Source organism: Carica papaya, chromosome 3, assembly GCF_054855325.1.
Source record: "Carica papaya isolate Zhongbai chromosome 3, ASM5485532v1, whole genome shotgun sequence".
NCBI lineage: Eukaryota > Viridiplantae > Streptophyta > Magnoliopsida > Brassicales > Caricaceae > Carica > Carica papaya.
In genome coordinates, this window is record NC_142311.1 from 24,475,575 (window position 1) to 24,494,999 (window position 19,425).

General features: G+C 36.2%; 1 protein-coding gene across 1 annotated transcript; it reads right to left on the minus strand.

Annotated features, from left to right (window-relative positions):
• Positions 1-11,914: 11,914 nt before the first annotated feature.
• Positions 11,915-12,427, minus strand: LOC148267359 (uncharacterized). The gene has a single exon (XM_088216081.1). It carries the CDS (start codon positions 12,425-12,427, stop codon positions 11,915-11,917), a length of 513 nt encoding a protein of 170 aa, XP_088072207.1.
• Positions 12,428-19,425: the final 6,998 nt, after the last annotated feature.

The window sequence follows — 19,425 nt, forward strand, 5'->3', positions numbered from 1 at the left end:
ATATCGTAATTTTTCTTTCTTGATCGTGAAAAACCCAAATTAACTATCCATTTTAATTCACTTCTTTCCTTAGTTTTTCATGTAATTAGAAACATTGTACAACTAAGTAATTTCGTATGCAAAACAGAAAATGCAACATACAAGGAAAACAACAAATTCAAATCCAGGTCCCTTTCTTGCAATTTCTGTTCACCTGCTCAAAACTTATCAATTTATCAGAAAGGTTGGTTAGCAAAATTATGATGAAAATCATAACATGGAGTTTTTAGGACAGGCACTACTTATACTTATAGATTTCATGTGTAAAATCTCGTACTAGGGATCACCTAAATGTCCTCAAAATTCGCATAACAATCTGCTTAAAAGTCCAACCTCTCAGGTCAGTAAGTAAGCTCGAGATTCCAATGCAATTTTTCCACATTTGGCACTCGTTTATTCAACTATTCCAATTACTTAGATGTTCTATTATATCTAAACTATACCTAACATGCATTAACTTATCTTAATCTAAAACAAAATAAATTAAAATTTCCTTGGAGTCTCGGATTTGAGAGCTTACCTGTAGGATGCTAGGTTTGATGTTTGAAGAGATCCTCTCAGGTCACCGTGTCTGGGTAGCGGTTTGAATGTCTAGCCATGCATGGTGCATATGAGGTATGGTTAACTGTACCAAAACAATGAGGTAAAAGGATGGGAAAGGTTACTTGAGGGTTAACTTCATGGGGACCCCACAAGTCATGGCCACCGTCTAGTTCCTCTTCCCTTTTTTCCTCTCGGTTGTTGTGCTCCAGTGATGATGTTCCTCCCTTTATAAGTCAAACTTCAATCTCTCACTGTCTTTCTCTTCCTTTCTCTCTCCCAACGTTGCATCTTCTCTCTCTCTTTCTCGGTCGTCTTATCCCAACTTGAAGGAAATCCGAATCAGGTTTCCTTAAATACCCAAACATCGTATTATTAAATCTTTTCCCTAAGAAAAATTGGTTGTTGGATTAAAGGGGGGTTGTTTTGTCCCTTCATATGCAAAAATAACCCATGTCCATTCGATCTTGCTCCCTTAAATTGTGACTGTTCGATCTAGGATTTCATTAAGGTGGGTCTTTTTACACTTCCTCAAATTATGGCCCTTTCAGTAGGAATTAATCTAAGCCATCAGATCGGTTTAGGTAGGAGGCAATCATGATCATTCATTAAATTTTTTAGCGGGAATTTATCTCAACTGTTATGATGTGATAATAACTAAAGAAAAGGCCAATAATAATTAGGAGAATTCTGTGATCAATGAAGGGCAAAAAAGACTAAACAACAGTGAACTTCCTAAACATATTCACAAGTGTCCATAGACAGATAGTGATCAAATAGAATTCACCAAGGTATAGGCCCAAGATAGTAAATCTAGATTAAATGTATCTGGCCCTCAGTCTAAGAAGTAACAGAATTAGAAAGGACGGTAAACAAGAAAGTTATTGGGCCTTATGGCTAAGGAGATAATCAGTCCACGAATCCTGACCTAAGAAAAAGCCCAAAACATGGTCTGGGCCCATAGCATATATGTATATGGGTCTCCACATGTGTTAGATGTGGCACCTACACATACAGGCACATCGCCTGCATAGTCACGCGAGCAGCAGTGCTTGCACGCCCCACAATGTTAGAAGCTACCCGCATGTGCAACCAGCATGCATGCGCATATAGGCAACTTTGCTCACCCAGTGCGTGCCAATAAGCAATTACATGCTGCATGTGCGCGATTACGAGCATGTGCGCAGGAAGCCAGGCATAGGCCCAACACCCCATGAATGCGTGACTCAGCTCTGTGCAGTAGGTCCACACGACCCACCTATGCAACCCGCACGCTGCCCGCGTGCCCAGTAAGGTACCCACGCCGCTGGAATTTTTCTAAGTCCTTTTAGACTCTTTATATCACTTTTCCAAGTTCTACAAGGTTTCCCATGCTTTTATAATTATTCCATGTGATTAAAGTGCTAAATTGGAGAATAATTTCAACTTAAAATTGAAGTCTAAGGGAGATCAAGATTCTTGAAGATTTGGATAAGGAGAAAATATTATTTTGTTTGTTATTTTAATTATATTGATAATTTTAATTAAATTTAGGATAAGGTTCTTTTATTTTAATATTTTGTATTTGTTTTCTAATTAAATTAGGTCCTAAAATTTGGAAACGAATTTTAAACCCATTCCAATTAGAAATAGAAAATAAAAATCTACATAAAGGCTTAAATTCTAGCTTTGTAAACACAACATTAAGAATTAATAAAATTAAGCTTTGTGCTTTTCTTCAAGAATTAACTTTTGCTAATTTCTAACATCTTCAAATTCTTCAAAGTTAGGGAGCTTTCTGAAGTCTTGTTGGGCTGAGGAGCTGGGATCAAGTTATCCAGTAAGTCCTGACATTTTTCTTTTTCTCGTTTTAATTTTCCGATTTCTTGTTTTTGTATTTCATGTAGTTGGGTGTAGATTCAAGTAGAGAGGGGTTCATTTAGGCAGTTAAGTCTCTGATTGCATATTTAAGTGAGGTTTAAGGAGTTCAACAATCCTCCTTGTATCCTCCTAGGTCTTTTAGTTATAAAGCGCAGTGTAGGCCACATAACATTCATTCAAGGAGGAGACCTAGTGGATGTTGAATCCACCAAAAATAAAATCCTATTTAATTAATAAAACAACATTGTACTAGTGGTAAGTAGGGTCAAATCATTAGGGAATTAAGAACTATTTTTTTCCTTGACCAGTGAATGAGAAAAGTAAACAAGGGGGGTTTCTTGAAATTCCATATTATTAGAAAATATAAAATACCCAATAAGAATGAAGAAAAATAGTAAAGAATTCTAGAAAACAGTTTGGAGAATAAAGCAAATATAAGATAGATTCCCAGTCAAAGAAATAACTAATTTCAAGTTATGAAATTAATCATAGATGTAGTCATTAATTGTACTAAGTGCAGCAAACTAATTCTAGTTGTCGAAAACATTCCGTAGCCAATCCTTCGTTAATCTTGAATCAACCAAGAAACGTTAATTGATTGATTGTTGTTGATCAAACAGTCCTAGGAACGTCTTTAAGATTTTACTCGTTAATAGCTTTAAGAACTAAGAAAACCCAGTTTTGATTGTCGAACTACCGCGTGACCCACTTAACTAAATTGCCTTTTCTCTTAATTTAGAACTAATTGCCATTGGGTACCAAAGAAGCTCAAATAATTACAGATTTGGGCTACTTGGATGGCTATATACTGCAGGATCGCACGTCTAATAGGCCCTGTTTAAACGGTTAACATCAATAATAATATATCTATAGAGAAATAAACAAATACCTAAACTTCAGTAAAATTGAAATTAAATCAATTAGATCTCATAATACAAACTAGAGTTTTATTAGACTTATTAATTGGGAAAAGAAAAGTTAATCAGCCACTCATGGTGGGATTAACACAAAAATAAGGTTCTGAATATTGAAAAAAGGAAGAAGAAGAAGGTAGAAAACTTTCAAAAGTTGTAGAGTGCGGCACTAAGAAGAAAATCCCCTCGTTTTATGTCGGCTGCTTCCTTTTATAACTAAAAGAATTAGGGTTTCCATTTGGCTTTATTCCACTAATTTTGGCACTTATCTTATTTTCCAAATAATCTTCTCTTTAATTTTTGGTTGCCAAGTTGCAGCAGGATTCTGTCTTTTGAATCCCAAGAGCGCGCCTTTTTTAAATCAGCAACTACACGTGACTTAAGCCCTGGTCAAGGCTTGGTCGAGTGTAATCCTGACTCCCTCTTGCTGCCTTGGCTACTAGTCAAGCCCAAGTATTAGTTGTGCTTATCCTTTTTACTGAGACGTAAGCCTTGGGCGAGGCTTACTTCGGCGTATCTGAGATTTGTGACCATGTCGATACCTTAGCCTTGCCCGAGATTTGAGTGTGTGCTCCAAAGTCTATTGATGCTGCTAAGTCTAAGCCTTGCCCAAGGCTTAAATGGTGATAGATAGTTGTTTTGTAGTTCTTGCTCTTTTTACATTGTTCTTCCAGATTTGGGCTTTGTCTCCTTTTCTATGTCAAAAAGGACAAAATAACTTTAATTAGATAGTAAATAGTTCAATTAAGCACTCAAAAGTGGATGATGAGGATGTTATTTTTGCACACTATCAAACTCCATCATACTTATCTTGTGCTTTCCCTCAAGCACTACACAGTACATACCATGAATCCTCATCTCCTCACTTTCAACTCACCTAATCCCAATCATTCCATCACAACTTGCATGTTACACCTCAACCCTCGAGTTACAAAAATAACCATCAACTAGTAGTTTATAGGATTGAGTTCATGGAAGTATATTAATGAATAACCGTTTTATGTGAGGGTAAACCTTTGTGATAAATGCACCCAATTACTCAGTTAGTATCGATCTCAAGTGACTAGAGGAGTAGTTTATTATTTGTGCTCTATTTTTCATAATTTCTTTTATTGTGAGTGCATTTCACGCTCCATCTCACACTTTTAACCCAAACATGTTTTTGATAATGAGTGTGTTTTACGCTCTATTTTATCCATCACATGCTAGCTAATTTGTTTTAATCATTCAAACTTTAGTTTTTTTTTTGTTTTAATATGTAGTCCTAGACATGAACCATAGAATTCTAGGCACACATATCCAAACAAGTAATAGTAGAGTTTTTTCTAAATATTGACATTCACTTAAAAATAAAAGAAAATTAATTCTTGAATAGAAAATCCCCAAATAAGTCATTTTTAAAATACATAATAAAAAATAATCATTCATAGTATGAAAAGATGAAAAATAAGTTATAGTTCCTAGAAAATTGTTATAATTGCAATTTGATTTTTAAAATATCTTATTTGAGCTGCTTTAAAATAATAGAGACAGTTGTGAAGATCGGAATCAAAAATCGTTGGGAGCGTATGTGTGGTGTGGAAAAAATTAGGCAATGTAAAAACACTCAGACTGAAGTGCTAAAAAAAAGCTAGCTGCCTAAAATACAGAATGCATAATGCCTCTCCTCCACACTTAAACTACACATTATCCTTAGTGTGAGCGAAGAATGCACAAATAAGAGAGAAAATGCAGTATAAGATAAAAAAAAGAGGAAAAAAATAAAAAGAATAGGATAGAGTACTCCCCTAGAGGTTCATTTGGTGAAGGGCTGCTTGGTTAGTTGCCCTGTTTGGGTGAGTAATTCGGTTAGGGCATCAAATTTTCCATTCAATTCTTGTGTTGATTGCTACAAGAGGTTCATACGTTCATCCATCCTGTAGAATTGCATGAGGATGAAGTCCATGAACTCCTTCAGATTTGATTGTACAGGGGTTATGGCTAGAGGTTTGCATGGCTCCTTCTTCTTGCTAGATAGGCATTGATTTGTCTGGACAAGTGAATCGGGAAGGGAAAAGTATGGGGGTCCATTTTTGAGGTGGAGTAAGCACCATCGCATCTAAAGATCCCAAATCTAGTGGTACTTGAGGGAAGGCAACGTGCCGGTTGTTGTCGATGGGGTCAAAGCTAATGACGCTGACAATGAGTCAGGTGATGACTGAGCCCAGAATAAGTGGCAACTGGAAGGAGATGATGTTGGCAAACTATATGGCCATCCAAAACACGAGGTTCACCCACAGCTTGTGCACCATACACCATAAGAAATAGGGTTCTATTTTGGATAGGATGTTCGGTGCGTCCTTGTGGCTGGAAACACATGCTTCCTCTTGCAAATTTATGCCTTTTTTCGATCTCAAATAGATTCAGTGTCTTTAGTAGTAGGTTTCTACAAGTGGGGTTATTGCAATTCAAGTTGTTCGGTGGCACGACTAGGTACAGCCGGATGGGCATCTGGTGCTCTTGGGTGGGATTCAGGGATGTTGATGACGAGATTACCTTGTGGGTGGTCGCTCACTGTGGAACTGCTTGTAGTGTGTGGTGGTTCTAACTGTGCAACAGAATTGGGGGATTTGGTGCATTATGTATTGCTTTGTTTGCTACTTTTTTGGCAACTTGTTCAAAATCCTTCTCGGTTTGGCGAGCGGTGAATTAGGTTCGAGGGTCACAGGTCTTGCGAGTGGATCTCTTTTACCTCATGATTTTTGTGTCTGTGATTATGGTTGGTTAAGAATCAAGAGTTGGGGTTTGAAGGTTCGGGAAGAAGCAGAGAGGTTAGGGTAAAGTTTGGGAATTTTTAAAATTTGGAAGGGGCGCTAAGTATTGAGCGCTTAAATTATTGAGAAGGTAGGGTTTGTTTTGTGACTCATATATAAGCCTCAGGCATGGCTTGTGTAGATCTTATTATTGGAGGGTAAGCCTAGGGCAATGTTTATTGGTGGAGTAGGGTCTGGGGTAGGATCATAAACCTTGGGCAAGGCTTACATTGTAACTAAAAGTGTTCCCTTGCTGTATTATTGTTTTATCTTGGGCAAGGCTTACTGAGAAATCACTGAATCATTGTTCTGATTTCGGGTCCCTTACAACCTTTTGGTAAGGATTGTGAGAGGGTCTTGGGTAGAGTGTTGTAGGCTTGGCCACAAGTCTTGGGCAAGGCTTGTGTGGTTGTTCCAGTATTCAACTTTTATGACTCCATCTAAATTCCCTATTCTTGCTCTATAATCATCAAAGAAACTCCTGTTAACTTAGAAAAAAAAATGTTTTAATTTTATTACTAGTGCAAATGATTAAAGTTAAAAGAAAAGAAAGTAAAAGTGGATGGGTTACCTCCCATCGAGTGCCCTCATTTATTGTTCAAGACCAGACTATTTTTCCTCACTAGTCGAAGTTTTCCTCAAGAGGGTCTAAGTTGACTTCTTCAATTGCTATGTGGAAAACCCCTCATAGAAAGGTTCAAGTTGATGTCCGTTCACCTTGAAGATTTTGTAGGTGTCGAGGCTTTTGATTTTAACTACACTGTGAGGGAATATATTGGTGACGATGAATGGGTCTAACCATCTTGACCATAGCTTCCCAGGGAATAACTTGGAGGTGAAAGTCGTAGAGCAGGACTTTATGCCCCATTGAGAATTATTTTTTAGAACACATTTGGTCATAGAATGTTTTTGTCTTCTCTTTATAGATTCTGGAGTTTTCGTAGGTCTCATTCTGTATCTCTTATAGTTCTTATGTCAGCAGTTTTCAATGTTCACAAGCCTCTTCCAACTTCATGTTGTAAACTTTTAATGGCCTAGTAGGCTTTATGTTCTACCTCAACAGGTAGGTGACAAGCCTTGCCAAAAACTAATTGGTATAGGGACATACCAATAGGTGTCTTGAAGGCTATCTGGTAGGCCCATAAGGCATCGTCTAATCTCAAACTCCAATTTGTCCTGTTTGGGTTTACCATTTACTCAAAGATGGACTTGCTTTCTGGGTTAGAAACTTATGTTTGGCTGCTGGTTTGCGGGTGGTAGGTGGTGGACATATGGGGGGTAACATTGTATTTTCTAAAAAGAGCTTCCATAACTCGATTGCAAAAGTGTGTTCCCCAATCATTTATTACAGCTCCAGCGAATCTAAACCTCACAAAGATTTATGTTTCTAGGAAGTTTATGATTGTCTTAGCATTGTCGACTCTTGTAGCCTTCACTTCAACCCATTTGGAGACATAATCCACTGCCAGCAGTATGTAAGAATTGTCGAAAGAAAATGGGAATGGCCCCATGAAGTTAATGCCCCAAACGTCAAAGATTTCACATATTAGGATGGGTGTTAGCAGCATCTAGTCTTTACAGCATATGTTCCTGGTGTGTTGGCAGTTTTCATAGACCTTGCAGTAGGTGTACGCGTTGTGGAATAAGGAGGGCAAGAACAAGCCACATTCCAGCACCTTCCGAGCTGACCGCTTGGGCCCAAAATGTCCCTCACAAGCATGTGAATGGCAGAAGTTGAGGACAAAAGGCACTTCGGTTCAAGAATGCATCACCTAATTATTTGGTCTGCATAATGTTTCTGTAACATCCCAGATACCTGGTGGGTTAAAATAGCCTGATAATAGAAACAGATATGAGTGCAAGTAATAAAATATTTTTTCAACGGAAAATAAAAATCCCTTATAACAAAATCGAGGTTTAATTTATACACCTAAAGCCAAGAATTTGGCTACAAAGAATGAATATACAAAAAGTCACTTCAATCATTACAAAAGGTTTCATCAGACTGCAGACAAAGTAAAGCACTCATAATCATCCTAAAGATCTAGGAAAGGATCCAAACAAGCTTCAAGGGGTAATTCAATGAGCAAATCATCACTTCCATCATCTGAATGGGGGCATGGATTGAGGTGAGTTCTATATAACTCGTAAGGAAAACAATATTTATACCACATAGGTAAGGTTTACAAAGGTGATTAACTTTTAATTAAAAATGTTATTCTAAAATAAATAACTTAATTCAAAAGTTTGTTGCAAGATGAGCTGATTTCAAATATTTAGAAAAGACCTTTATCTTTCTTAAGAAAAACTATTTGAACATCATTGACATAAAAAAAAGTAAATGTAGAAAAGAAATATAATCGAGTCATAATCACGCATTGAAAATGAAACTAGTTGAACTAACTAGGGTACAATAAGATCGAGATAAAATAGAAGAACCATCATACGAAATCACCCTAGAATATCAACAACTATACTTGCCATGTTTGTGCTTTATTTACGTCTTTTACTGACCTTTGTGCAAAATCGTTCCAACATATTTCTATTGAGGGCAGAGGGGACCCCCAACTACCACTGTCAATGATCATTCAATTCTATTTCCATATTGGGTATAATCTAATGACCACAGTCGTACTTCGCCACTGTGGCCCTACATATCACATCGCGAATCCACTCTCATTAGAGAGAATGCCAAGCTCATTCATAAAGAGCGATTAACCAACATTTCAGACATAGAGTAGGAAGAGACAAAAACTCTTAAGAGATAACAGCTAAATGAATTTTCCATTCTTTTCTCTTTCTTAGTTCTGTGTTTATTTATAACAGTCACATGTTTAGAATCTAGTGGAGATCTAATAACACATTCAACCCAATGCCCCATTTTACCAAACTTGACCATCAGGTCATCATCTTTAGCCAAGACCCCTTAGAATGACCCTCTTCACCATTACTAAAGATAAAGCAAAAGGCCAAACTCGCATGTTTTTCAAATCATCATGTTTTGTATCCATCATGCTTAACATTCCACATTTTATATTCAAATAAATCAATAATCAAACACAAAAAAATGTGCATCAAAATCATTCAGTATTCCAACCTAACTTTTCTAAAAAAACTTACTTAGAATTGTACAAGAAATACCAAAAGAATTCCTTATCGAGACCATAGTTTGATTTGTCTTTTGGAATGGGAAGAAATGACTTTTAGTGATCTTTGAACAAAGTTTTGGGAACTCCCACTTTGTTTCTTTCTTTCTTGCTTTCTTTCTCTCACTAAACTTCTATTTCTCTCTAGACTTCTCTTTCTCTCTCTAAGTTTTCTAAAAAATGGAATAAAAGAGAACAAATGAAAGTGGGAGAGAAATAGGGAAAAAAGAGCTCATTAAATAGCCATAGGAGGTGTCCCTGATGCTTGCCACATGGCAACCATCCACGAGAGACACGTGGCATGGAATTGGTGGCTAGTTGCAAGTCAATCGAGGCGACGAATTACGTGATAGGTTCTTGACCACGAGGCAGGGAGCTATCCACACAGCATGAGCGTGTCTGCACATAGACAAGTGCTAGAGTGCATACCAGCATGCATAGTGCCACGCACAGTCAGCTAAAACACACCTGTGCGACTTCACCGTGCGCAGGCTCGTGGGCACGCGAGCATACAGGCTTTGGGTTTGCAAGCTACTTTCCTACAGGCTGGGGGATTATTCCCCTGTTTTTTGATTTTTTTTTTCCAATTTCTTTCCTTCTTTTTTCCTTAAAATCCTTTTTAACAAAATAACTTCGAAAATAAAATAAAAATAATTCAAAATAATAAAAATTAGTGCAAAGAAAAATATCGATGAATCTAAATACAGACAAAATTTAAATGGCCATGAGGTCCAAAATAATAGAGTTTTAACATCACGTTTTAGCACAAAGGTTTTGAGGTGTTAAAGTTTCCATAAGTACGGATCATCTCATACATATTGGCCTATTTCTTTCTTGATTTTGTCCTTTCTCGCTTTGGGTAATTCAGCTGGTAGTCCATGGGTAACAAGATAATTGATTATACCTGCATACCAAGGGGCTGCTTGCTATACTAAGAATAGATTCTCATCTGGAAATTGGTCATTCAATGGGGAGAGTTCCCCACTCAACCGTAATCGGCTAAGGGGATCTAACACCAAGTTCTCCATCCCCTTTTTATCTCTTATTTCAAGATCAAACTCTTGCAAGAGTATCCATCTTGTCAACCTCAGGTTTGCCTCCTTTTTCTTGAGCAAATATTTCAATACTACATTATCTGAGAACACAATCACTTTTGTTCCCAATAAAAATGAAAAGAACTTTTCTCCCAACAAAAAATTGAAAAGAACTTTTCTAAAACAAACATAATAGCTAGCAGTCCATTCTCAGTGGTTGAATAATTTATTTGAGAACTATCAAGGGTTCAGGAAGCATAGTAGATTATGTGTGGATCTCTTCCCATCCTTTGACCGACGACAGCTCCCACTGCTTGATTCCTCGCATCACACATAATTTCAAACGGTAGCTCCTAATTTGGTGGCTGCATAGCGGGTGTTGTCACCTTCTCTTTAAGTGCTTCAAATGCTTCTCAGCAAGACTTGTCAAATATGAACTCCTCTTTCTTTTGCAACAGCCGACACAAAGATTGGGTGATTTTAGGGAAATTCTTGATGAATTTTTGGGGTAAATTGGCATGCCTTAGGAGTGAGCATATTTCTTGCACATTTTTTGTGATAGGGCAGTGACTTGATGACATCCACTTTTGCCTTATCAACTTCTATTCCCTTTATGGACACTACGTATCTTGAGATCAGCCCTTGATCCTCCATGAAATGACATTTCTCGTAGTTTAGCATAACGTTGTATTCAAGGCAGCATTTTAGCACCTTTGTGAGGTTGTCAAGGCACTCATCAAAAGAATCACCATAAACCATGAAGTCATTCATGAAGATCTTTATACTCTGCTTTATAAAGTTAGCAAAGATGCTAATCATGCATCTTTGTAATGTGCCTAGGGCATTGCAAAGCTCGAATGACATTTATCTATAGGTAAAAGTCCCAAAGGGGCACATAAGCGTGGTCTTTTCTTGATCTTCCGGTACAACCAGAATCTAGTAAAATCTGAAATACCCATCTAGATAATAATAATGTGTTCTCCTAGCCAACCTTTCTAGCATTTGATCAATGAAAGGCAAGGGGAAGTGATTCTTTCCGTGGAAACATTCAACTTGCGGTATTCGATGGAAACTCTCCACCCATTCTGCACTCTAGTTAAAACTTTCTTCGCTTCCTGATTTTTTATCATGGTTATCCTGATTTTCTTTGTTATAACTTGAACTGGACTTACCCATTTTTTATCTAAAATTTAGTAAATGACCTCAGTGTCCAGCAACTTTAAAACCTCTTTCTTCGCCACTTCCATCATCAGTGGATTTAGATGCCTCTGCACTTGTCTACTAGGTTTGTTGTCCTCTTCCGTCAGAATTCTGTACATGCAAGTAGAAGGCAAAATCCCCTTGATGTTACCAATTATCCACCTGATTGCTTCCTTATGTCCACGAAGTTCCTTAACAAAATTTTCTTCTTCAGTTTGGCTGAGTTTATTGAAAGTTATCACTGGAAGGGTCTCTCTTTTGCCCAAAAATACATATTTGATGTGTTTGGGCATCGGTTTCAGTTCTGGTTTAAGGGTCGACAAAATAGATGGCTGAAGTTTTGTGTGAGAGATAGAAAGATCAAGATGTGGAGGCGTACCTTTTATCTACTAAAATGACTCTAGCTCGAACACAGCTTCTTGTAGATTTTGGTCAGCAACATGGTCTTCTTCCAAGATCCCTAAGTTGTCAGCATTTAAAACGTTACAAAGTGCAATGTTTACCTCATCATCATGGCCTAGATCGAAGTATTTTTGGTCCAAAGCATCTATGATGTCAATGTTGTACGCACAAGACAAGTTAGAAGGGTATTTCATTGCATCATATACATTAAACTCTACCACATCGCCGTCAAACTCCATGGTGAGAGTGTTGTCCTGAACGTCTATTTTTGTTTTAGCAATGTTAAGGAATGGTCTCCCCAGCAAGAGATGAAAGGATTTTGAGGATTTATCATCCTCCATATCCCGTACATAGAAGTTAGATGTTAAAATGAGGTTATCCACTTGAACCAACACATCATTCAAGACTCCTTTGAGGTAGACAACGGATCTATCCACCAACTGAATGATGACTCCAGTCTGCTTTAGTTTTCCGACACTCAACTTGGAATAAATGGACATGGGCATCACGTTTATGGAGGCCACAAGGTTGCACATGGCTTTTCTTAGTCCTAAGGTACCTATTTTACATGAAATGATGAATATACCTTGGTCCTGCATTTGGGAGGCAGTTTTCTTTGTATGATGGCTGAAACATTCTCCCCCACACTTACTCTTTCATTGCTACTCAGTTTTTTATTGTTGGTGCATAGTTCTTGAAGAATTTGGCATATCTAGGTATTTGTTTGATTGCCTCAAGTGGGGGAAGGTTCACCTTAAACTTGCAGAATGTTTCTAAAATCTCCTTCTCCTCATTTTCTTTTTTCATCTTGGCAAATCTTTCTAGGAAAGACGGTTTAATTACTCATGGGTTGGATTGGTCAGAATTTGTCTTTGTTGGATGGGTACTGTCATCAGTTATCGTCTCTGGAGTTTTATCTAAGGCTTCTAATTATGCTTCCTTTTGTAAGCCTCAACCAAGGCTTGTTCAACGATGTACTTCTTGCAATTATTTCTCACTATGTAATGTGATTGCACTGATATTGTACTACGCATTCACTTCTTTCTATGAGGGTATTTTACCCTGGGACTCCAACTTGTTCATGGATGTTACTAGTTGATTGACTTGGGTTTCCAAATTCTGAATGTTAGTTCTAGTTTTCTGTTGGAATTGATGAGTTTTTTGCTGGAATTGATGCGTTTTAGTAGCCAAAGATTTAACTATGTCTTTAAGAGATGTAACTAACTTAGAGGGTGCTGCTTGTTATGGTGGCGGTGGCTTAGTCGAGTATTATTGATAGTTTTGTTGTCATGGCCCAAAGCTGAAATTATGGTGGTCTCTCTATTCGGGATTGTATGTATTGGAGAAAGGGTCCTATCTCCTTTGCAGTTAGCTTGGGAACTCATCCACAATGTTGACTTACTGCTAGTTGTCTACTTGCAGCATGGAGCACATGTCTGCGAGGTGCCCTAAGTGCACGCAAATCCCACAAACTCTTGTTTATTGGGAGTTTCCTGCAACCATATTTTACACCAACATAGTTAGTTGTAAAATATGATATTCAAGAAAAAAAATAGTTACATCATTCATCCTTCTTAGAGTGTCTTGCGTGTTACCAAACTGTTGCAAAGTGGCAGCCATGATTGCTATAAATTCTCTTGTTTGGCGGAGTGTTTTATTCACTATGGTACTGCCATTAGCTATATCCAATATTTTTCTCTTTATGGGCAGCAGTCCTTCATAAAATAATGAATGAGAGAATGTTCTAATATATCATGTTATGGGCAGTTTGCGCACAACCACTTGAACATTTTCCAATAATCATAGAGACTCTTTGAATCTGTTTGTTTTATCCCACATATTTCCCTCCTTATTCCAGCAGCACTAGAGATAGGAAAAAATCTATTTAGAAATATTTTTACCATATCAGTTCAAGTAGTAATCAAACCAGGAGTTAAATAAAATAACCAATCTTTAACTTCATCATCCAAAAAAAGGGGAATGCTCTCAATTTTATTTGTTCTTTAGTGACTCCTTGCGGCTTCATGTTTGAGCACAAAATATGGAATTCTTTGAGGTGTTTATGTGGGTTTTCATTCTTTAAACCTCTGAACTTGGGCAACAAGTGGATCAGCCCAGATTTCAGCTCAAAAGATACGTTCATATTTAAACAAGTGATGTAAAGGGGCTGTTGGTTGGTAGGCAGTGCTGCCAACTCCGTCAATATTCATTCCTTGGCCATCTGCTCAGTTTCTACTTTTGTTTTGATGGTTACACTACTCTCTATAAAAACTGTGTCCTACTGACACGTTCTTCTCTTCAGCTCGGTCTATTTCCTTAAGTCTTCAGTGGGTTTCTTGATTTCTGGATTGTAAAGAATATGTTCTCCACTATCAAACTTGATCATAAAAAGAAAAGAATCAAATTAGTTCCTACAATGCCCCAGCAACGACGCCAAAATTTAGTGGGTGTTAAATCCACCAAAAATAAAATCCTACTTAACCAATAAAACAAAATTGTAGTAGTGGTAAGTAGGGTCGAATCCTTAGGGAATTGAGAACTGTTTTTCTTACTAGACTAGCGAATGAAAAGTAAACAAAGGGGCTTTTCTTAGGATTCCAGATTAATAGAAAAATATAAAATACACAACAAAAATGAAGTAAAATAGTAAAGAATTTTGAAAAGCATTTTAAAGAATAAAGCAGATTCAAGATGGTTTTCTAGTTAAAGAAATAGCTAATTTCTAGTAATGTAATTGATCATAGATGCAGTGATTAATTGTACTAAAGTGTAGCAAACAAGTTCTAATTGTTGGAAACGTTTTGATAGCCAATCGTTCCTTAATCCTAAATCAACCAAGAAATGTCTGTTGATTGATTCTTATTTATTGAACAGTCTTGGGAACATCCTTAAGATTTAACTTATCAATAACTTTGAGGACTAGAAGGACTCGATTCTGATCATTGAACTCAACCTCGTGACATGCTCAACCAGATTGTCTTTTCTCTTAGTTTAAAACTAATCGCCACTAGGTATCGAGGTAGCTCAATCAATTATAGATTTGTGCTGCTTGGATGGTCGTATGTTGCTACGTCACACGTCTAATGGGTCCTGGTTAAACGATTAACAATAACAATAATATATGTACAAAGAAATAAAAAAATACCTAAACTTTGGTAAAACCAGAATTAAATCAATTAGATCTCACAATATAAACTGGAGTTTTGTTAGATTTGTTAATTGGAAAAAAGAAAGTTATCAGCCACTCACAGTGGGCTCAACACAAAAAAGGTTCTGAATATTGAAGAGACGAAAAACAGAAGGCAGAAAACTTTCAGAAGTTATAGAGTGCGGCACCAGGAAGAAGATCCCCTCGTTTTATGTTGGCCACTTCCTTTTATAGCTAAAAGAATTAGGATTTCCTTTTAGATTTCTTCTAATGATTTTGACACATAGCTTGTTTTCGAAAATCATCTTCCCCTTGATTTTTAGATGCCAATCCTAGTTGTGGCAAGATTCTCTCTTTTGAATCTCAAGAGTGTACCTTTTTTAAATTAGTAGCTGCACGTGGCTTAAGCCTTGGGCAAGGCTTGGTCGAGTGTAATCTTGACTCCCTCATGTTGCCTTGGCTACTAGCCCGTGCCCAAGGGTTGGTTGGGCTCATCCATTTTGCTGAGGCATAAGCCTTAGGCGAGGTTTACTTGGGCATATCCGATTTGTGATCTTGTCGATGCCTTAGCCTTGCCCAAGCCTTGAGTGTGTGAGCCAAAGTTTACTGCCACTAAAAGGTCTAAGCCTTGTCGAAGGCTTAAACTGTGGAAGATAGTTGTTCTACAATTCTTGCTCATTTTACACAATTCTTCAAGATTTTAGGCTCTATCTCCTATCATGTGTCAAAATGGACAAAATAGCGTAAATTAGATATTAAGTAATTCAATTAAGCACTTAAAAGTGGATGACGACGATGTTGTTTTTGCACACTATCAAGAGCATCATAGCCATCTATCCTGATCCTGCCATTTGCTGTCCACACGACCAAAAAGGTCGTCTCGATTGGTCAATTTCGACACCTCACTTGGTGAAGTGTCAAAACTTTCAGAATTTCTATTTTGGCCCTTTTTATAATTACCTAACATTTTAGTCCCTTTAATTTGCAGAAAGCCCCTAAATTTCTAAATTTTCATCATTTAAGTCCCTAAACCCCTATTTTACTATTTTTAAGATTTAAATTTAAATTTTAAATTTTTCCTCAGGTATTTTATCGAACTATATCAAAATTTAGTCCAATTTTTAATGAAATTAATTCCCGTTTTGCTCAAATAAAAAAATTGAAATGAAATGCGAAAACAAAATAAAATAAAACAAATTAAGAGGAATTTTGCATAATTTATTAATTTGAACATAGGATTCGGACACGAGTTTTACACTTTTATTAGTTATAAGTCTAAAATTACTTGTGAAAATAGTCAAAAGTTACCATGTATAAATGCCTTTAGTTTCCCCTCAATTAATACAGATTATTGTGTTTCCAACTTCTCCGAAATTGATTTCTCTCTCTATTGTTGGCTTCCCAAGCACACTTCCTCTCTAACATGCATTTCTCCAAATCTTCTTCATTTTGGGCATGATTTTCATTTAATTCATTTACAAATTATTTGTAAACTTGATTGGGAGGGGGAGGATGGTAAGATGAGATGAGGTGGGGCAAGGTGGGTTATACTTGTTTTATTCATAGTGGGTTTAAATTTTTATTATTTAAATCTAAAAAGTATTGTGTAACAACCAGGATTTTCGTAAGTAAATATACTTGTTACTTTTCATTCTTTCACTAATATAAGTAATAAAATTCTTACATTTTCATCTTAATTCTCCTTTCCTTAATAGATTCTACCACAACTCAGCTATAAAGCATTATATAGTATTTTAAATTTTTTCTAGGTACTTAAGATTCTATACAGTTAGATATCGTCTTAAAGTTTGGAAAATCATATTTATAAAAACAAGTGTTCCTTCATCCTTTATTTCCTTTTTAAGAGTTTTCACTGTCCCATGGTTCCTTGCTTCAGTCTTGCTTCCCCTGCTCTGGAAATCATAAAAGAGGAATGAGCCACCATATGCTCAGAAAGAACGATTTACAACTCCAATATGAATAACGAAGATAATACACTGATTTGACTCTTAACCTTTATTCCAACTCAATAAACCTGCACATGAATTTGGCTCCAATACCCATCCAATTGTCACTTCGATCTACCAACTACTCACTTCCTTCACATGTATTTCACATTTATTCATGTTCATCCATAATTACACAACTAAATTTCTTGCATATAATATAAATCCATTCTCAATCTCGATGACATAATATATAATCATATTAATTACACATAATCACAAATTTAGCATCCTTGCTCATGTATATATTCATAATGCAGTAAATTCATACTATCCACCAAGCATAACCGATACATATTGCAAGTAAATTTATTTTTGTTTTTCACATGATATCAATAAATCACAATCACGAAAAAAAATGATAATCACTCTTGTTAACATGGACTGAGTCATAATTACACATTCACAAGTCATAGTTACTGTCATAGTTACATTCATAGTTACTGTTATAATCACAGTCATAGTTTCAATCACAATTACGATTATAGTTATAGTCATAATCACAATCATAGTTACAAAGCAATAAACAGTCCATGAGATAGAGTTTATAATCATTCCTACTAATCTTGGATTGCACATTTATTTATACCTCACTAATAGAAACTTAACTGACCACCTTAGATATTTCCCAATATGATATATTTTATTAATTTTATTTTCTTATGTATATTTTATATATTTTTGTTGTCTTTTGGTCATCTTGTATAATCACTTCTCTTGGTTTTCAAGCGCGTCCTATTTTGCCGATTTCTAAAATCGTAATTTATTTGTTTAACCATCACTAAATTCATCAACTCCCAAATTACCTCAGTATCAAAAATTCACCCAATAATTTATATCTTCACATTTAGATCCATGATATTTAAATCATTATATATTTATAGTTTGACCTTGCTAATTTACCTTCATCGGGCAACTCAAATGATTTCTTACAATGAAATTTCCTATTATCCTCGAATACTCATACCACCACATAAATATTTATGCATGCCCATTACATTTAATTTTTAAGATTATTTATTGTTAACCCCATTATACTCATCTGCTTATAGTTTTAACTAAACGTCTCTCATAAATTTACTAAATTAGTTTCTCTAAGCCTTTAGCCCAATAACTTTATTTTATTCACCTAGCCCATTACCATGTACTTATCAAATAGGTGAGTGATCTATTTTATTGGCTCTTGGACCCAAATATTAACTTTTATCTACTTTACTTAATTACGGGCTAGAAAGTCAAATATAACAACCTATTTTGTTAAAATCTTAATACCTCCTATTTATAACTATTTTATTTTATTTGAAGTTATATGGACCTTTAAATTAATTTGTCTTCCTTTCCATCCTTTATTGCCCAGATCCTTCTCTCCCAACCCACTTAGAAGAGCTTGGCCCACTAGTGCTTAAACTTTTCTTGTACCTTTCCCAAAGGCTTGGCCCACCTAGTTGAATTTCCTCTTTTCCCTTTCCTCTTTTTTTTTTTTACTTAAATTTCTCTTTGACTGCCTAAGTTCAACCCACCTGCCTTGGTCACCCTTCCCGATACTCTCCTGGGCTTGGTCCACCTGCAACTTACCTTATTTTATTCTCTATTTTTGTATATATCTTCAATTCATCAATATATTTCCTCCCCAATTTCGCTCACTAAAACTGGATTCTCTTTTAAGGTCTTCTTTATAGGCTTGGACCACTATTATTTAGATCAAGCTCCATTCACCTTATAAATACACATGTTAATTAATTTAACTTTTTTTGAATATTTAGCCCACCAGAGGCTTATTCCTATTCCAAGAGCATTCCAATTGGGCTCGCCCACTCAAGGTTTATATCATTCTCTTTCTTCTTTATTTTATTATAATTATAATCTTTTTTTTTGTTTACTAAGCCGAAATAGAAACCTGAACCCATACTTAGCATATCTCTGTTTGGGCTTGGTATAATAAACTCAACCCAACTCTTTTGCTTTATATATAGATATACAATTATTTTTTTATTTTTTATCCCACTAAACCCATTAGAGGCTTATTGGGCTCGATCTTAGGCCTAGGTTACCGAAGCTTTGGGTCTAGGTCAAACAGATTGCCAAACCGACCCACGGACTTGACTCAAACCCATCGTCTTTTACCTTCCAACACCTTAGACACTTGAAACCTAAAACTGCCACCCCATTTCATCATATCTCAAGTCGTTCTTAATCATATCATCAATAGATAATACATTTCTCAAATTTTCACTATCCTACTCTAAACTACCCATGAAATGAATATATCTAAACATAATATTACATTTTATATTCAAACAAGAAATCAAATCACTATATTTTGTTAGATATGGGGGTTTAGAGT

Excerpts from the sequence above, each read along its gene's own strand:
- LOC148267359 (XM_088216081.1), bottom strand. The coding sequence starts at position 12,427 with ATGTCCATTTATTCCAAGTTGAGTGTCGGAAAACTAAAGCAGACTGGA.